At 33.7% G+C, this 20,191-nt stretch overlaps 1 protein-coding gene across 3 annotated transcripts in view; it reads left to right on the forward strand.

The window, feature by feature from the left end:
• Positions 1-20,191, forward strand: part of PACRG (parkin coregulated) — a 192,766-nt gene that overhangs the window by 32,441 nt on the left and 140,134 nt on the right. For all 3 annotated transcript variants that reach the window (XM_048938035.1, XM_048938033.1, XM_048938034.1), the window contains exon 3: positions 10,102-10,236. In XM_048938035.1, coding sequence (XP_048793992.1) covers positions 10,102-10,236 — 135 coding nt within the window. The remainder of the gene's footprint in view (positions 1-10,101; positions 10,237-20,191) is intronic.

Consider the following 20,191-nt stretch of genomic DNA (forward strand, 5'->3'; position numbering starts at 1 on the left):
GGCTGCTTTGTTTGCTGCTGCTGCTGAAAGAAATGGCTGAAAGTTGTGGATTAAAAGTTATATTCACATGGAATTTATAGGTTACAGAGGTGAAGTTGTAGCATTAAAATGTTTTGTGTTTAAAATAGAATTCATCATTCTCACTTTCATAGGTTTGTGGATCTGGGCCTGTGGTTCTTTCAAAATAATTATGCCATGATGTTCACATTAAGCAGTTGACTATATTGATTGCCTGTTTTGCAGAGGAAAGGAGCTAGCAAAATAGTTTAACTTCTGAAATCTTTACAATTCCAGGCACTGGGATGCAACAACTAATACAGAGCATTCAGTTGTCAAAGACCATGGAATCTTTGAATGACTTGAGTTAAGAAGGCATGTTAAAGATCATTTAGTTCCAACCCCCTGCTGTGGGAGGGCTGCCTATGGTCCCTTCCAATTTGGCTTTGAACACCTCCAGGGAAGGGGCAACCAGAATTCTCTTCAAATCCCTTCTCTTCTATGAAATCCAGTGATTTTTTTCTTTTTTTTTTTTTCCTCTTTTGTCAACAGGACAACTAGGCCAGATATACTTTGGTGTCTGCTAACAGTTAATCTGAAGATGAAAATCCACAAAGTATAACTAACTATGAATGTTACATTTCAGTATGTGTTCTTTAATAGCCCTTGTTCTGAATGAAGTGGGAATATTTGTAGTATGTGTTAAGTAATAGTGTTGTAACACTTTTATAATCAGGAATTATTTCACCCATTACTGAAATAGCAACTATTTAATGGTGCACCACCGTGTAAAACTTTAGGCTATGAAACTGTTAGCAGAAGCAGGCAACTGAAGCATGAGACAGAGTTTAGAAAGGCAGAATACAAATACTGAATTGTGCATTCTTTTGACTGTGATATTAAGAAAAAGACAAAGTATTCTTCAGATGTGCTGGAATGTTCTGTGATGACCAAGGCAAATTTCTTGGCTCTGTTATCTTTTTCAAAAAAACCCAAGTGTTTTTAGACAGCATTCCCATCTGGAACAAGGACAAATTTCTCTGTTTTTAATTTTTCTTTGACATGGAGATTGGTTTGTTCACACAGTTCTAATAGGTGTTAAACATGGTAGTGTTATTTTAATTGTCTTGAAAGATGCTGTCATAGGCTCTATCTAATCAACTCAGCTATTATTTAATTTCTAGTTACCATAAAGTTGTCATTCTGTCTCCGACACTTTCAGCAACAGTGGTGGCATTCCAAGTCTAATTAACCTTTTCAATACTTCCTCCAGCAAAAACAGTTTAAACAAAATAATGTGAATACTTTTCTGATAGTTCAGAGCATTGAAGTGGATCAGTGCTGGATCAGGCAAACATCAAAATCAGTGTTTCTGAATGGACTGATGGTATAGGTCAGTTTGGAAGGGAGGCAAGATCTTTGACCATTTAGAGGAATGAGAAGTGAGATTTCTGTACTATGGTCTTGTTTTTATTCACTTTCCTAGATATCGTCTGTTAGGATCACAATGTTAGATTAGCATGCTAGGTGTATTCTTGCGTGAGCCTTTATACATGTGTGTGATGGAAGTGCAAAATAGGCCAATAACTTTCATATAATTTTCTGTCCTGTAATTAATATTAGCACATCTGTACATAATTTAGGATTATGATAGTGTTACGACCATTGTAAAGAACTAAAGATTGCAGAAATCGGAAAAGGTAACTTGTAACTACATTATATAAGCAAACAATAAAATTCACTTGAAATTTTGTTTCCTAGTGAAGGGCATTCTTATAACTTGTAGTACGCGGACCCTTCATCAGGTTGATTTGGCATTAGAAAATACATATGCAGCCATAAAGAATGTGATGACAGCGAGCAGTACAGGCCACTGGGAAGGGATAACGGAAGGAAAAGAGGTGATGCTGAGGATGTGATGTTTTACATGTTACAGTATTTCCTTCATTTTGATTGACTGCTGTCTGGAAGGATTCCAGTTTATCTCTTAGAAACTTCATAATGTGAACCAGAGTGCCATAATTGGGGATGATCATGAGGTTCACTTCAAAAGGACACTTGTGATACCACCTGAAACACTTATAAATTAATTGTGTCAACATTTGCATATTTTTCTAAACATTAGAATGTGAATGGAAAAATCTCCACAACCCAGAAAAAAATTTGACTCCCAGATTAAGTGGAAAGTTTTGTGGGACAAAGAAAATGAAACAGCAGCAAAACCTATATTCATCTGCAGGCTAACAGGAGAGGAAGAAATACATTAGTAGTTGTCTGTGTTCTTCCTTTATGTTAAGGGAGATTGCTTGGCAAATGTAAGGAGAGAAACTGTAAGGACACAAAATCATAAAATCATGGAATTACCAAGGTTGGAAAAAAACCATGGGATCACCCAGTCCACCCATCCACCAATCAACAATAGTGATCCAAATATTCTACTCTAATAGTGATACCAAATACTCTACTCACCGCAGAATGGAGGTGGAGAAGAGGTTGAGGACCTTCTGAGGACAGAGTGATGTACAGATATTTGTGACATAAACCAATTCTGGTTTATCTAAACAGCTTATCTTTTTCCCAATCAAAACTAACATTTCTGAGGTGATGAAATAGAGTAATTCTGTATTCAGCTTTTGACTTCCTTTCAGTAATGTCTCAAGGCAATAATGAGATACAATATCTTTGTACAAAATCACGTCTGTTTTTTCTTTCAAGTTCTGGTGCTTTAGAAGTATTTGTAATGTTTGCTGACCTCTATCAAAAGTTTCATTTGGGGGTCTTGAGATTGATTTCTCACATTTTGACTTTTGAAGCTATGAGATGTGCTTTGATCTGTTGTCCAGATTTGTGCAGTAGCCCCAGAAGCAAGATTTCTAGCATTAGATGTGGCACCATTTAAAGCACATCAAGAGTGGCACATGTGAAGAAATTTCTCCCGAGTTTCTTTTTGTGTATATAAAGCTTTTGTCTGATACACACTGATAGACTGTGCTCTTTTGATATTGAGTGCTTGTGATATTGATATTAAATAAAAGGAATTTATATGGAACTCACCGTATCTACTGGGATGTCTTTCTATGTCTCTACTATCATTTGAAGTTTCTTATTTGATTTTGGATATATGCGTATAGCAAAATCAAAACAGGATTGTAGCACGTATTGTCTGCCTATAGTATCTAATCAAACTAGGATCAATAAATGAAGACATAGCTGAACAGTCTTATTGTCTGCCCTAGTATGCTCTGCTGGGGTTGCCCTGTGCAGATTGTAATTTTTAACTTTGGCCAAGTTTTTTGTTTCCAAGTCTTCAAAATTACTAATGTTAGTAATAATAATTAGTATTATATTTATTAGAGAGAGATGTAGATATGTCACACACAAAAACAACTGCAATAACACATTTTTTCTGCTGTGTTGGTAGGTAACTGTATGCTGGTTAATATGACAGGTTTCTGTGTGTGGTACAAGTATAAAACTATTGAAGGTACATGTTGTACTTGCTGACTCTGAAAAAGAAAACTCTGCAGCTCATGACTTTTCAACCTAGTTTTTTTTCCCTGAGTGTGAGTTGTTATTAAGCAGTGTTGTGCAGCTGTCTTGTTGGACAAGTTAAAAAGCTTTATCATGCTATATGGATGAGGACCCTCCCACTGGGGATTCTAGTAAGGCTTTGCATGCCAACAAAGCACTGTATCATGCTAGGTATATTATTTGATCTTTATTCTTCCCAACCTGAGAATTTTTTCATTACATGGTGCAATTTATTTGACTTAATGTATCACGCATTTTACTTGAAGTTTATATTAAGATTTGACTCTTTTCAGTAACATCCTTGTAGGTAAACTTAGGAAGTGTGGTATAGATGAGCGAAGGTTTTTGAGCTGGATGTGGTCTTGTTCAATGTCATCAGTGAACTGGATGAAGGGATAGAATGCATCCTCAGCAAGTCTTCTGATGATACAAAGCTGAGAAGAGTGACTGACATACCAGAAGGTTGTGCTGCTATTCAGCAAGACCTGGACAGACTGGAGAGCTGAGAGAAGGACTTTTTGAGGTTCAGTAAGACAAGTGTTGAGTCCTGTATGTGGGGAGGAATAACTGCCTTTATCAGTACAGGTTAGGGGAACCTGCTTTATTATGGGAATCAGATTAGATGATCTCCAGATGATCTTTCCAACGCCCGTGATTCTGTGGATTCTGTGATTTGTTGAGTGGTCACATGAACTCTGATCCCTGTAGCTTCAAAAAGTAAGTATTATAAATTAATTTTGTGTGAATAAAAACTACAAGAAGATCAGATTCAATTCCAGCCTTCCCATAATGCTCCCGTAGTCAACTGACTAAGAGCTGGATTACTTTTTTTTAATTCTTCCCATTGTCATCTAAATGCATTAAACTGGATTAATCAAAGGTGTTTTAACTATTAAATTTGATTATCATAATTTTGTGGTTTTTTTTTTTTTAATATATGAATGATTATATAAAATCAGCAAGATCTCAATCTATTCTACTTTTGGGAAGTACATCTTTTTATTTTTCACACAGCTCTTTAACAATTATCAACTACTGCTTGGAGTACTACGACTTACGTCTGCGTAGACAGATGAGAAACTGTGTCCAATTAATTTTTGATGCTCAATATAAATTCAGCACCATTCCTTGAAGAAGCAGTCAACCATTTCTTTCTGTCATACTTGATGCTGCTCCCTCCTTCCCTTGTGCTATCCAAATTTTTCACATAGCTTCCCAGTAAACCACTAGTACTAGTACTAGTACAAATCAACCTAGCAGAAGAAAATTTAAAAAAATGTAAAAACGTCTTTGTTTCTGAGATGGCCCTCTGAATACTCAAGCAAAATCTTGTGGTTTTTAATGGAAGCAGTGGATTGAGATAGCATCCAATGAAGTTCTTGATTTACAGCAAGACATCTCAGTTTCTTAGTGTGCCATCACTGATGTCTAAGAATGCAACCAAAATGGCTTAAAATGCCCAAGAGTCAATGAAAAAAATGATATTTTTCACTTTTTTTGTTTAACGGCTTGTAGTTTTTATCTTGTTGTATAGTTCAGTAGCACTACAATAAATTAGTTTTGCAATTATCAAATTGTTTAACTTCTCTTTGGCATTTAATGAACCTCAGCAGCTGTTTATTGCTTCATATACTTTGCCATCATGCCTTTAATTAACTGGAACTCTAGTCTTAGTCTTTCTAACTACGTTGCAATGAAATATTTTTATTAGGTTGATGAAGGTATTATTTGTTACTGCTTTTTCAAATAAACTGAATACTTTCAGAATGTTTTAGGGCTTTTTTAGTCACTAATGGAAGGTTAAGCTAATTATGAAAAGTATACAAAAACATATTGTATATTTTACTTAGAAACATAAAATTGCATAGAACCCACATTTGGAAGGGTCCTCTGAAGAGCATCTTGTCCAACTTTTTGTTAAATGCTAAATAATGTTAAATAAGACTCCTTGTCAATTTTTGGAGGTATTCCACCACATCTGGGCAATCTACTCCAATGATTTTTTTCCTCAGAATTACCTTTAAAGCTACTTGCACCTGTTGCCTCTTTTCCTGTGTAAGAGAATACCGTCATTTCACTAACTGCCTTTTAGGAATTGGAAGGCTGTGATTAGACCTACCTTAAGCCTTATCTAGCTAGGCTGAACACACTCAGTTTTTTGAACCTTCTGTCACAACCTCTAATCATAGAGGTAGACCTCTAATCATGTTCATGGTCAGTTGGAAGATACACACGCTTTTGTCGTTAACTGAGAGGACCAAAACTTTAGCCAGCATTGTAACTGTGTAAGCAGTTCTCAAGGATAGTGGAAGTGCTTGATCTGCTGATGGTACTGCTACAAATGCAGTATAGGGTTTAGATTGCCTTCATTGCTCTGGAAGTACAACTAACTCAGTGTGAATTCCCATGTTTTTCTCAGCAAAGTTACACCCTAACTGATCTCCTACCCAATCAGCTTGCACTGCTGTTTGGGATTATGTATCTCATGTGCAAGATATATTTCTGCAACTCTTATTCCTTGTCAGTGTGGGTCTCTCTCTTTGTAGTTACTATTTCTTCTGGTGTACAGTCTTATGTCTCTTCAAACATAAGTTCTTCTCCCAGTCTTATGGCATCTGCAAACTTGATAAGTGAGCATTTAGTCCTATCATTCAGATTCTTTATAAATAAATTCAGATTATACTCAACACCCAACCCACAGGAAATCCATTTTTTTGACCAGCTGCTCATAAGCCAGTAAAAGTCATCCTCTGAAAGTTAAAAGCTTAACATTTCTGTAAGATTTTGAAAAGCATGATACATGCAAGCAGCATGGTAAGAAGATTATTTTTATCTGTCACCAGGATCAATAGAAATGTATCCCTTTGATTTCTGTATTTTTCCTTAAGTTTATAGGGAAATTGTTGCAGCTTGGAAGGTCCTAATTGAGATACACATAACAAAATGTTAAATCTGCATGAGGAAAAGAGATGTTAGGAATTGTCAGATACGTGTTGGAAAATATTTTTCAACAATAATCTACTGCGATAAATGTGTCTTTTCTATGAAAAGCAAAAGAGACATAGAGTTGGCTTTTTGTCCTGAAGAAATTGACTGATCTGAAGGTTATGCAACTGTTTCTCCCTGTTTACTGTGATCCAGATTTTAATTGTTTCTCTTTTATTACTTCTTAGAGCTACTGATCCAAATTCATGATCAAAATGTCTGTACTGTGATTATCTACGAATAGAGAAGAAAAGGAAGTCTCATCTCCAGATTCTATAAGTAAAAATAAATATATGAAATAAATGCAGATAAATTGGGAATTGTAAAAAACTAAATTATATGCCTTTATTTTTCCTCAAGCAAACCTAATTAAATATTTTCATAAGCGATCTAAAAAAATATAGGATTATATAATGAAATCTACAGTTGATTCTATGCTTGGAGTAGTTATTAAAATAGATTAAGGTTAGAGTGTCACAAAGATGGAAGTAGAAACCTTTCAGAACTGGTGTGGCAGAATGAAAATTAAATATAATAGTATAAAATACAGGGTAATGCACTTAAAAGTAACGATAATAAATTATGTTATTAACATAGTGCTCATCTACAGTGAAAGATGGTTGCTGTTGTTAATCAAAGGATAACTAAGAGTTGCCAGCCTATTGTGACTGTGAGAGACTAAATATAATGCTAGGAGGTCTACCAGAAAAACTATTTGTGTTGTGTGAAAAGGTACTACCAACTGTGTTTCTCATCACTGATGCTGTGGATTTGGTAAGCTTGAATATATTTCTTTTTTATCAGCTTTTCCAGTTACATCTTGAACGCACAGAAACTTCAAGAAGTCTCACCACTGAATTTGTGCAAGGAGTTCCATAAATCCATGAGTTGCTCCATGAATACATAATCGGTTTTCTTCCAAATTTTTCACTTAATGGCTTGTTTTCATGTTCTGTACTTTTAGTGAGGGAAACAATGGAAAATCAGTCCCTATTCATTCTCTCTGTGAAGCAGTGATTTGCTTTTATTTCTCCTTAGTAATCATTTTCCTGACATTATATTTATGTAAAAGTCATTCTGTAACTTCAGTCATTGTTCTTCTCTGAAACTCTTTTAAACGTACCATATATTTTTGTTTGGTTGGTTTGGCTTTTTTCAGCTGGCAGATCAGAGTAGGCATACTACTTAAAATGTGATTTCTAACTATTGAAATAAGGATAACATATAATAGCATTTCAGCAGTAAAAATGTCTTGACAATTTTTTAAACACATTTTATAGGTCAGAAATATTAGAGGAATAATAAAGAATATATTTATATTATGTATAAATATATATAAATATATAATATGTAATATTTGATGACCAAGATCTTTTTATTCCTCTAGTTTCTTTGTTTCCAAATGAAGAATATGAAGAAATTGAACCAGAAAATTTGCAGAAGTGCAGTAGATAAAAGTTCATACCAAAACTACTAAAATTAATTGGGAAGAATAATTTTTGTCTTCAGAGAAGATGTAGTTTGGGCTTGCTTTTTCTACCTATAATGATGATAGTCTGCCAAAAATAATTAAGATTGTAGCTCATGTAAGCAAGACAATGTGTTCTTTATCAATAATATAAGTTAAATTTTAATTAGAACAGGGACTCCTAATACTTTATGGAAACACATGTCTTAAAGAACGTGTGAAGATCACACCAATATTGAAAAATACATGGAAGGAGCATTAAAAAAATCTAAAGAAAAGTGAAAGCACCTATCCTGATGGCACAGTACAAATTGTGCCTCTACAGAACAACAAGAGTAGATTTATTCACATCAGTTTGAAGTGCTTTTCTCAGAGTGTTATGCTCTACTGTTGCAGGTGTGTTTACTAAGCCGTATTACAGTATGCATGTAAAATCTATTTTCACTAGGCATGGTCTATCGGTGATAGCACTATGCAGCAGTCTGTCACAGTTTAGAAGCCCTAGTTTAAACAGTTTGCACTAAAGTACAGTATATGCATATCACTGGTCGATCACACTGTGTCAGTCTTCTGAGTAGTAAAAAATGGTAAAATATTTTGAAAGAAAAAAATTGCAAGGTCAAGTTTTGATCTTGGTTGCCACGGTTAAATTACAGAATAACTCAAGTGAAGCAAAGAATGTTACATGCTTGTGTTCTATTCACTGAAACACTGACTGTACTGCTAGAAACTAACATCAAGGTCATTGAAGATGGAGAAACATATAATGAGACAATTAGAACAATACAATATGCTGGATATGAGTTATGATCCTTGAAGCTCTTGCCTTTTTTTGAAAATGACGCTTTTTATATTATAAAAGGCACCAAGTCACAGTGGCATTTTTGAAGAAAGAGATATGGAGAGAATTGTATGCAGTCTTTATCTCAGACATTGCTATAAAATATATTTTAAAAAAAAATATACGGACAAGAATTTCTCAGGGAGTAATTGTCAAGGGCATTTGAGATTACTTTAACTCTCTTAGTTTCTTCTAGCATTTGAGATTAGCTTTGTTAATTAGTTTAAACAGTAGATTTCTTCTAAGTATTTGAAATTCTGTTATCTTTGTGCTGGTTTTCAGTTACTGTTACTACTAATTTTGGCTGAGAAAAAAGTTCCTTTGTGAACATTTTAGAATTGGCCTATCATTCAGATACTCAGGCTACATGATACACTGACTAGACATAGCTAAGGAACCAAGTGGAGCTGAATCAGATATTCTTCTAAAGCAGCAAAGGCAGAGTGGAGTGATTTAGGAGTAGACTCTTCCACTTCTAAGCTTCAACCATTGATCATAGAATCCTAGAATCCTTAGAGTTGAAAATGACCTCTGAAGGCCACGTAGTCCAGCTCCTCTGCAATGAACAGGGACATCCACAGATAGATCAAGTCCCTGAAATCCCCAGGGACAAGGCATCAACCACAACACTAGGTAACTTGATCCAGTGCCTCACCATCCTCACTGTAAAAGATTTTTTCCTTATATCTAACCTAAATCTCCCCTCTGACCTTGAAACCATTTTCACTTGTGCTATCACCACAGACCCTGATAAAGAGTCTGTCTCTATTTCCTGTAGCTCCCCTTTAGATACTGAAAGGCCAATACTGAGGGGCTGGAAATCATATGAAAGCCATATGCAGAAGAACTGAGGAAAGGATCTAGTGAAGTAGGTCAAAGAAAGACAATGGTAAGACAAGACAGCTGTATTAGATAGAAACCAAGCCAAATGACTTCTATAAAGAAACAATTCAAAGAAAATTTCTCAAGGACAAATGCTTGATTTTACAAGAACTTGCACTTTATTATGTAAATGTATTTTTGATGATTTTGTCTTAAAAATGCTGCAGGAACTGAGGTGGCCACAAAGAAATACAAAGTTTTTATGGGGTAGAATGAAATATTGGTAAACAAACAAAAAGGAACAGATAGTGAAACTTGTAGAGACAATTGCAAGCTAGTTTGGGAGATCAGTGAGGTTTTTTATTTCTTTCTGTGTTCAGTCATATAAGCTTTTCCTGAATATATTTCATTCCATTATCATGGAATTATAGTAGAATTTGTTTCTTTCTGTTTTAAGGTACGGGGGCCCCCACTTGCAGGAGCATTTAAAGAGAGACCAACAAAGCCCACAGCATTTCGCAAGTTTTATGAACGAGGAGACTTCCCCATTGCTGTTGAGCATGATACGAAAGGGAACAGAATAGCATGGAAGGTAAGTCATAACATGCCTTTGATAGCCACCTGAGCTTGTTGAAATGACATCTCTAATTGTCAAAAAAAGGTTGTCTTGGAAGTAAACAAACCAAAGTAGTTTCTTAGAAAATGGAAAGTGGTGGGGAAGCTGTTAAAAAAAGGCTCTTGATTCAGCTGTCTACCTTGGCTAACAATTAAATTATAGGCTGCAAAAAGCAAGATGACAGAGTTGCTTTGCCTTAGAGAATTGCCTCCTTCCCAATTCATCTCTCTTTTTATGAGGACCTGGCAATGCAGCCTATTTCAGGCAGTCCATCAAATGATGGAAGTGGTTGGTTTCGCTGAGCAGCAGCCATTTATCTACCCCAAATTTCACCTTCCTGCAGGACACTTCCAAATAGAAGCTTTAATTACCTAAATGGATAGGTCAAGATTGCCTGCTCCCTGAAAATGCAGAGCAGAATACAAACGAAGGCAGATTCTCATTCCACAGCTGTACTCTCAGTCTACAGCATATGTCAGACAGCGTAATCGCTGTCATACGTGCCCCTGTTAGAGGCTGACCTCCACTGCTGAAACCATTACAGCTACGACATTTCTCTGACAAAAGGTTAATTGGCTTCAAAATAAATGTATTGCCTAATGACTCCATTCTAATGCGGCTGTGTTTCTCTCTAAAAGGCTTGGTGATGTTACTTGTAAAACTTGCCAATCTTCTAAGTAACCACTGCAGACTTTTAAATTTAATTTTAAAAATGAATGCTGATCTTTAACCTGCTCCTACTATTTAATTATTTTTGTTATCATGAATTATTCTTTTTTGTGTTGTTTATTGTACTAGAATAAGATTTCACTGAAAGCAATGTTAGTTACGGAAAATAACATGGTACACATGAAAATAATAAAACAGATTTATAGAATATTTAAAGTTTTTAATGTAGAGAAAATGATATAGAATTTACCTGTATAGCTTTGTTAATTCAACAAAATGGGAGAAATTTTGCAATCTCATAATTGATTCTGCTGCTAATGATGTCAACAGGATTTGACCTATGCTGTAGTAAGTGTCACTGTATAATTTGTTAGTAACTATGATTTAAGAAAGCTTTTTTCTGTATTTAAGTATAGAATAGGCATTTGTACTGTGAGAAAGTACTGTTAGCAGTAACAATGCTAAATTAGCACAAGGATCCATTAATAGTTCTTGCAACTAATCCCTAGTCAGAATGAGATTCCATTGCAACGATTCTTTAGACAACTGTAATCGTGACTTTTCTGGATTAAAATTCACAGGTTTACAGTTTAAGTTTGCATTTCAGTCTTTCATCACCCAGTAAGAGTCAATGATTATTTGCAAACATATGCAATAATCTGTAGAATTCAGTTGTGTTTTTTTTTTCATGAGACATTATAATTTCTAATTTCTCAAAATTGGATGGAGAGATACATTTAACCTAATTTTAACTGCTAGTTGGTGTACATACTTCCATTATAAGGATTAACATTCCACTTGATGATGCTACTGGCTACTTAATTGACTTCTTGCTAACTAACTTTCTAGGAGCCTTCAAACTAAAGCTGAACATCTAAAATAACTGTTTGTTCCCTGTATCTGACAGTTTGACTTGTTTGAAGATATACTTACTACCTTAAGACAATCACAATATAGAATCTCTGGTGGATAACCCAGCAGGATTTTTTTCTTATTGCTATTTGTCATCTTATCACTCCAGTTTCTTCCTAATACACACCTACCATAGTAATACACTGTCATGTAGCTAGTGAGACCTAGGACTCTTATGTCATGAAACAGTTACCTTTGGTATTGCTGTTCATCCTCTCTGTCAAAACACATTATCACTCCTTCAGTATACATCCAAGAAGACAGTGTAGTAGTGCACTGTTCCATTCTTTTATTATCAACATGGCAGGACCCAAACTTATTTCCCTTATTCCAATCCACTTGATTTATTCATGGATCAATCTAGACTGAGTTTTGTGGCAGGCACTCAAGAAAACAATACTGAGAAAGTAGAATTACTTGAGGCTGTTGTTTAATTTGGCACACAACCATCATTGATTATTGTGCATCTTAAGAAGATGTAGAAGGCAAATAGGAGTTTTCTAGCTCAAACTTTAGGTTGCATAGCTTCTGAAGTCCTGCATGCTTCTGCTAGGGGCTGAGAATATTGTTCATCATTAGTTACTATTTTAAGATGCAGATAAAGTAAATGTCTGTATTTTTTTACTTGCTTTAAGGATATGAAAATAATCAAAATAGCTAACATACATCTAATGGCTCATTTTCTCTTGTTCATCATATTTATTTGTAAAATTGATTAAATCATTTTAGAAATATATTTTACTCTATACTGCTTAAATTCATAAAGAAAAAAACCATTTTACTAATATGTCTAGGACAATGCTTTAAAATATCTTATCTAAACTATATTTGTGAATTAAATTGTTCTAGGGAAAGGATAAAAGAAAGAAATGGTAACTGTTATTTTAATCCTGAAATCACAGCATGGTATTATTGTTTTATTCTGATGTGGGGTTTTTTTTGTTTTTTTTTTGTTGTGTTTTTTTTTTTCTTTATTTATTTATATTCTATTTATATCATGATTCATTTGACTCTTGTTAGCTTGGATATCCAGTGGTGCATGAGAAAAAATGCAAGAGGGTCTCAGGAACATGATTTATTCTGACAAAGGAAAATACTAAAGGATTTTTTTTCCTTCCTTAATTACATGCAGTGGTTTGGTTTTTTTTATTGGCTTTTGGTAGTTACTGAAACAAAATAAAATGGCCATAATTATCTGACATTACATAAATTTTTGAAAACTCTTCAATATTTGCTATATTGTAACTCTGTAGAAGAGTCATTTTTCGGGAGAACAAGATATAAATTTTAAGTTCTAAACTATTTGAGAATACCTACATGTGTTGATTCTCTGAATAAGAAAGAAATAATAATTCTTATTTCCAAAATGGACAGAAGTTAGAAAGAAGCATTTTTACTGCAAATTAATCATAAATTTTGATGAGATTAACCTTTGCCTGCAATGACAGTGTTTACATAAGATCCTTTTCTTAAAATAAGAACCAAAGCAAATTAGATTCAAGTTACAAGGTTATTGTAGCAAGATCTGGTTTCCATGTGACTTTTCAACCTAAGTGTTCAGGCTTAGAAATTCATAGTGGCATCCTGGCTGATAAGTTGCCAAATTACACTACATAATTTCTACATTCAGCTCTTTTATTATTATTACAAGTCCAAATAAGCCTGTTTTGACTCAACTGAAGGAAAAAGATGAATGGATAAAATATGATTACAACATAATCTTAGTAAATCATGATAACAAGTTCAGGAAATTAAATCTGTCTTTAGGGAATATCACCTCAAGAAAGAAAGAAAAAGAATTTTAAACATTCTGATAATTTTGAATTTAAATGATCTGTTGTTAAAAGCTGTAATTGAGTATATTTCCATAAGAAGACATGACTGTTTTGGTGTTCTTAATCTTCATTTTCAGAAATGGAGAAAAATTGTCTTGTCATCTTTATCAAAAGGTGAATATGAAGAATGTTTTGTGAATTATGTTGGTGAAAATTCACCATCTTGTAATTCACCAGTATATTTTCTGATTTTTAATACAATTTAAATAAAAGAATTTATAGAAAATGAATCAAGATATTCATCTGGACATTAGGAAGTATTACTTTTCAGAAGGGGTGGTCAGGGACTGGAATGGACTACCCAGGGAGGTGGTGGAATCACCGAGCCTGGGGGTGTTCAAGGAAAGGCTGGATGTTGTGTTGAGGGACATGGTTTAGTGGGAGCTATTGGGAATAGGTGAATGGTTGGACTGGGTGATCTTTTAGGTCTTTTCCAACCTTGGTGATTCTATGATTCTATGATCTCACTCAGGAAGTCTACTGGCAGTCAGTGAATTTCTTTGCTAAATTCACACAAACTCAGTAAAATGTTTGAACATCTAATTTAAATTCTTTGATTTCATGATCCCAATGTGGTCATTACATACATCCGTAGTATCTTACAATTGATGCAAATACATAGTACTCATACTTTTGGATAAAGCAATAACTTTTGAGAGCTATATACAAACTTCTTAGGTTGAACAACTCAACTAATGTTCAAGATTCTTTCCAAATTTGAAGCATTTGATTTTGTCCAGTAACAAAGAGTGGATAATAATTGCATGGTTTGAAAATGTGTCTCTGATGTGGATCAAATATAAAAGTTCAGAATATAAATCGCTGTTAATTTAGAATTAGATGGTAGTGGAAAGTATTTTTTTTTTAAATGAAGAATGTGCTGGAATGTTTATCTCATAAGTCTTCTGGCTACTTCTTTAGGATCCATAAGTTCTCTTTTAACTTATATATGTCACAATTTTCTTTAAACAAATGTAGTAATATATTCTTTTGCACAATTTCATACTGAGCTATGAATTATAAAAGCTCACTGCTCCGTCCTTGGAAAGGACTTCCATTTTAAAATATAATGAGTTAAAGAAGGTCAGAATGCAATTAAACCTTAGACTAAGGAAGTTGATAATCCAACAAAGTATTTCTGAATTTTTCAGAATGTGTTTGAAATGCAGTCTTTCTGCATCTTTGAGAAAGTCATCAGAATGTTTGAAAAATCACTTGTTTTGGGAATGGAGTTAATCATGAAAGATATTTCTCTGTGGAAGAAAGAAGCCACTATCCTTCAAAATAATTTTAGTTATTTCAAAGGGAATCAATTTCAAAACTACAAAATTCTTCATGAAGCTAAAATGTCAAAATGAATATTATTTGTCTCCTTTCTGTTTTGTTTTTTTGTTTTTTTTGTTTTTTTTTGTTTTGTGTTTTTTTTCTAGCGTAGCTGTAGCTATTTTCATTGAGGATGTGAATTTCATCATTATAATTTTTCTTCATCCTCTTTCGTACATAGTTTATTTTTCAGAGACTTTTGTAAGCTTTGACACCGAAATGACTTCTTGGTGATAGAAACTAGATGCAGGGACAGAAGACTGTTCTCCTGCCATTAATGTCGTGTATTTGCATGAGACATCTGATTTTTTTTCTTGTGCAGACTACTGAAGGTTGTTTCTGGGAAAAGGGACCACAAGCAATCTAAACGTGCCACAGAACTGTAATTTTTGTTAGCACCTCGCATCCCTAATTTGGTTTCATCTGTCTGTTGTACGTTAGCCTAGAAAATTCTGAGTTGCTGCGATTAAACTGGCACCTATACACAGTGACTAGAAAAATCTTCTCCTTTCTAGCAACCCCTAAAATAGCTGCTATGGGGTTTGTGTGTTTGTTTTGTTTTTGTGAAGTTTAATCATTTTTGATTGAGGGGTACGTTTTAAACAAGAGGTAATATAATTTACTGCAGCAACCACTATAGTTGAAAGAGATAAGGTGCACAGTTCCTAAGCAATATTCCTCAGTATTTTTTATTTCTGTAGTGTTTATTTTCAATTAATGCACATGAAAAAACACTTAATGTATGTTTTTTCATTTATAGACTTTAAGTAGCCTTAGGAAGACTTCCCAAAATTTAAATCTAATAAAAGTTAGTGTTTTCATTTACATTACAGAGTAATCCCATTAATATTTTTGTCATTTATTGAAGTGAGATATGATTCCAGGAGTTAGAGGATTTAGTAGCTTATTCCCATCAGAAAGGAAAGGTCCAGTTTTTCTGCATTTCTTCTTCTCTCTGTTCCTAAACCATGCACGATACTGGCACTGATACTAATCTGAAATCTCTGTGAGTAAATTCATATCACTAACTCACAGAAGAATTGGGTATGCTTTTTTCAATTAATAATGTCTTCACAGTCCTGTGAACTTTCAGTACAAAAGCCATGTGTTGATGAAGGAGAGAAAAACATCAGTAAGAATGCAAGAGAGATGAAGCATCTTAAAACTATTTTTCTTTCAGTATGGAAGTGGTACTTCAGATATCTCTCAGATAAGAGAACTATATGGCTATGACAAATGTTTTTCTTTTGAATTTATTTTCAAATGTATATTTATATATTGCCTTCTGTTCTTTGCTAAACTCTTTAATACCTTGTTAATAACAAATGTCATATTGAAGAAAACATTTAAATCCATCAAAAATGTTGTCACGCAGAATAAAGGTTTTTGCAGATTGTATACAAAAGAAAGACAGCCATATGTTACAGTTAGCCACAATTACAGCACAGAATGATGCTAGTATTCTATTATATTTCATGTCTTCACGAATGTTTTAGGACGTAGTTCGGTGTTTTCTTCTATACTTCTATTTATTCTCTGAGGACTCCTCTTTTTTTTTTTCTTTTTTTTTTTCTTTTTTCTTTTTTTTATCATTTCAGTGATCTTGTTTACGTCTATCCCAATACAATTGTGTTGATATAACAGAAAATTGTGGTGTGAATTTAAGTGAGAGCAATTCAAAGCAGGAATTTCTTAATCCAGAAATATGTAATAATTTAGATTAGAAATGTAAGTTGATATAAATAAATGGTCTTGGAGAAACAAATTCTATAAATGCCACCTCTGGGGGGGGTGGGGGAGTGGGGGGGAAGATGCAATAGATTTAAAGTGAAGAAATAGTTTAGAAAATAATCACAAAAATTAAGTAGTGAGGTGTACATAGTTACAAGAAATAATTATTCCTTTAGAACCCAAAATGCAGCAACGGTGTGTTGCATCACATCTTGAATCTGAAATTATTTGTAGTCTCTCACTATGACTTACTGAAGCAACTACAATCATGAGGTGATTGTATGTGTTTAGACAAATCTCATTCCTAATTCTTTGTGACTGTTTTACTAGTGCCCAACTGATTACTATCTGTTTTCTTTGCTGATGTGCATACAACTTTTTCTTAGACATTGTTAAACACTGTAATCACAGTTCTATTCTTCTAGTTTCCTTTTTTTTAAAAAAGCTCTAGATAATACTAAAATTGACACGTCCTAATATCCGTGATCTGATTCTCCTTTAAAAGAAAATTCTTTTAAATCTCTTAAGTGATATCATGTAAGTTATAAATTATACCCCTCTGTGCCCTGAAATTATACAAAAGAGCACTAGAACAAATACTATCTCTTTTCTATGGATTAAAACGTATTCCAACAGATCTGTTAAAATGGGGTCCTTATTGCCATAGCTAAATAATATCCATTCTTTTTTCCATTTTTCTCCCTATGATACTAAAACTTTTCTTACTGATCCCGTTAGTTTTTTCAACCTTGATGATTCTCAGAGCAATCCATTTCTGAACAGCAATCTGATTGCTGAATGCTTTGCAGAAAAGTTCTGGTCGTACTTTTGGTAGGATCAACTTAAATCTTTATCTTGCATCTAAGAAGTTTTAGTTAGTATCTGATTATGTTTATATGTAATAGTGTTACTTTGTTTATATTTAATAGGTGAAAAAGAAGTGGTATTAGTGATGCAAAATGAATCTTATCAAAATAATGTTTCAAAAGACTCCAGCAAATCAGTTTTTATGAAATCTCATAAAAGTGAATGTAGCTATTTCAGTACTTATCAATGTTCTCATTGCTTGCTTTTAGTTTATACATTTAAGATGATATTTTCTATAAAATGCTGTATTAGTCAAAGGCTACTCAGTGCCTTCTTTTCCTCATAACAGTTGTGGATCATAGAATTCTGATTATTACTATGAGGTTTATTTGTGTGTTTTTTGTTTTTTGTTTTTTTTTTGTTTTTACTGTTTTCTAGTCTTTTCCACTCCTTTCTTAATTATATTTGAAAAATCTATTGAAAAGTATTTTCTCAATATTCAGATAAAGATAAATAAAATCCATATTTACTGGCAAAAATGAGATGTTCATTTGTTTAATGGAAGAGTCTTTTCAAGGGAAAAATATTAATGTTCTCTTAGATATGAATCAGATTTCCTTTGTTTCAAGAACATCAATGCTGAATTTGGATGCTAGCGTTCAGCCGAAATCTAAAGCAGGCCTTGCAAAAAGCAGTGACAGTTCACCTGATTCTTGTAGTAGAGAGCTGCCACATTTCAATTATTAATTCCTCTGTGGCTAATTAGTAGTTGCATCTTATAGTGGGATTTTAGAAAACAGTAATACTGTGGCAGTTAATTTACTGTTCCTTTTCCCCCACATACACAATTAAAGCCAACCCTTTATTTGATGTAAATTGCCATCTCTTGAAAGTATATGGGATGAAAACCCAGCCATGTATCAGAAATAACTTTAATTTAAATTTGCTAAATGACCTCTGAAAGCTAGATGAAAGATTTTTCTGCTGAATGGGCTGGTGCTCCCTGCCTGTATAATTTATGTGAGAAATTAGTGCGAATGGTTTGCTTTTATGGAGCAGTGCTGCTTGTTGCAAGCCTGCAGAAACAATTTTCCCCCAAGCCTCCATCTGTTCTTCAAACCAGGGCATATGCCATCTCATCGAGCTTGAAAGTCAACTGATTTATACCTTCTGAAAAGTGCATAGATTGAAAAAGAAAGGTCGACTTCTTCTATGTGACAATGATTTGCTAGGCACTTGGATAAAGACAATTCACATTACTGTGGACCCAAGAGGACACAAGTGATGTAAGCTTCAAAAATTGGTAGATTGGCACATTGGACAAAAACAAGTTGTTCCTCCTCCATGAGTTAAACAGCTATCTCTGCGTTCTAAAAGATCACAATTTTTTAGAAGGTAGATAGGTAATATAGCCATGAAATCTTGTTACGATGTGTTTCGGACTGAATAATGTTTTCCTAACTACAAAGTTTTCCATGTGGAAGTAACAGGACTTGTTCCACTTTAAACTGCAAGCAGAAACATGTGTCTTAAAAACTGCTTGTTGTTATTTGTCAGAAAGTTCTGTTCAGTACCACAAACACAGCTTTGATGAATTTTGTAAGTCTGCACTGAAGGTGAATTTGGAACCCTGTCCAAATTAATGGATGATATCTTTTTTGTCCATTCATTGTCAGCCTTCCTCCTTTTACCCAAATATTAGAGTTCTGTGGTGAGTGACAAAACAAATTGAATTGACAAAATAAAAATCAATATGTTTTTGATGTTTTCATTTATGCTCTTGAAATACTGTGACTTTTCTACTTTGAGGCTCATAGTCTGAATAGCATTAAGTACTTTGTCTTATTGGGTCTGGGGTTTTTTTTGTTTGTTTTTTGTTTTTTCTATTTTTCAGATAAAAATTGGAATATATCTTATATTTAATATAAGGAAGATTATATAGAAATTGAGCATTCAGAGCCTTTTGATGTAAAATTTGAGGGCAGATTTTGCCTTGTAAAACAGAGACTTATTATATAAAGTCCATGTAAGATGCAGTAAAGAATCATTCATTACAGGCATGAGCTTGTTGAGACATCTTTAGCATCCCTAAGGAAAAATAACAAAGGCTCTGTAGCTACCCACAATTGTCTGTTGTTATGTAGGTATGAATGTCCTGACTCACACAGACAAGTATACTTTTTGAACATTACGTAACTCAATAGAGAAAAGCACAGAAGGACAGATTAATGAGACCACTGCTATGAATTATGTCTATTGTACAAATGAACCTCTAACACTTCAGTCAGTATCCAGCTTAATGGAAGTAAAATTCATATAATGTATGTGCTATTGACTGACTAAAGAAGATGAAAATGTAGGGTTATTAAACTGTTTAAATTGAATACAATTTATAAACATTCCACTGTGTTGAATGTGTTAAATGTAGTTATAATATGGCTTTATGAAATGCTACACCATAAAATGTGTGGTATTTAAGAAAACTTCACACTACATGTCTTGTACAAATTAGTAGGAAAAAGTTAACTGAAACATATTTTAAATACATACTTTACCAATGGCTCTATTTTAGAATTGTATTATAGTTGATGTCTACGCACAACAGTTTTGTGATAATGTTACCATATTTTGTTACCTTTCAATTATTTCCTTTT

This window comes from Lagopus muta, chromosome 2 (genome assembly GCF_023343835.1).
Source record: "Lagopus muta isolate bLagMut1 chromosome 2, bLagMut1 primary, whole genome shotgun sequence".
Lineage (NCBI taxonomy): Eukaryota > Metazoa > Chordata > Aves > Galliformes > Phasianidae > Lagopus > Lagopus muta.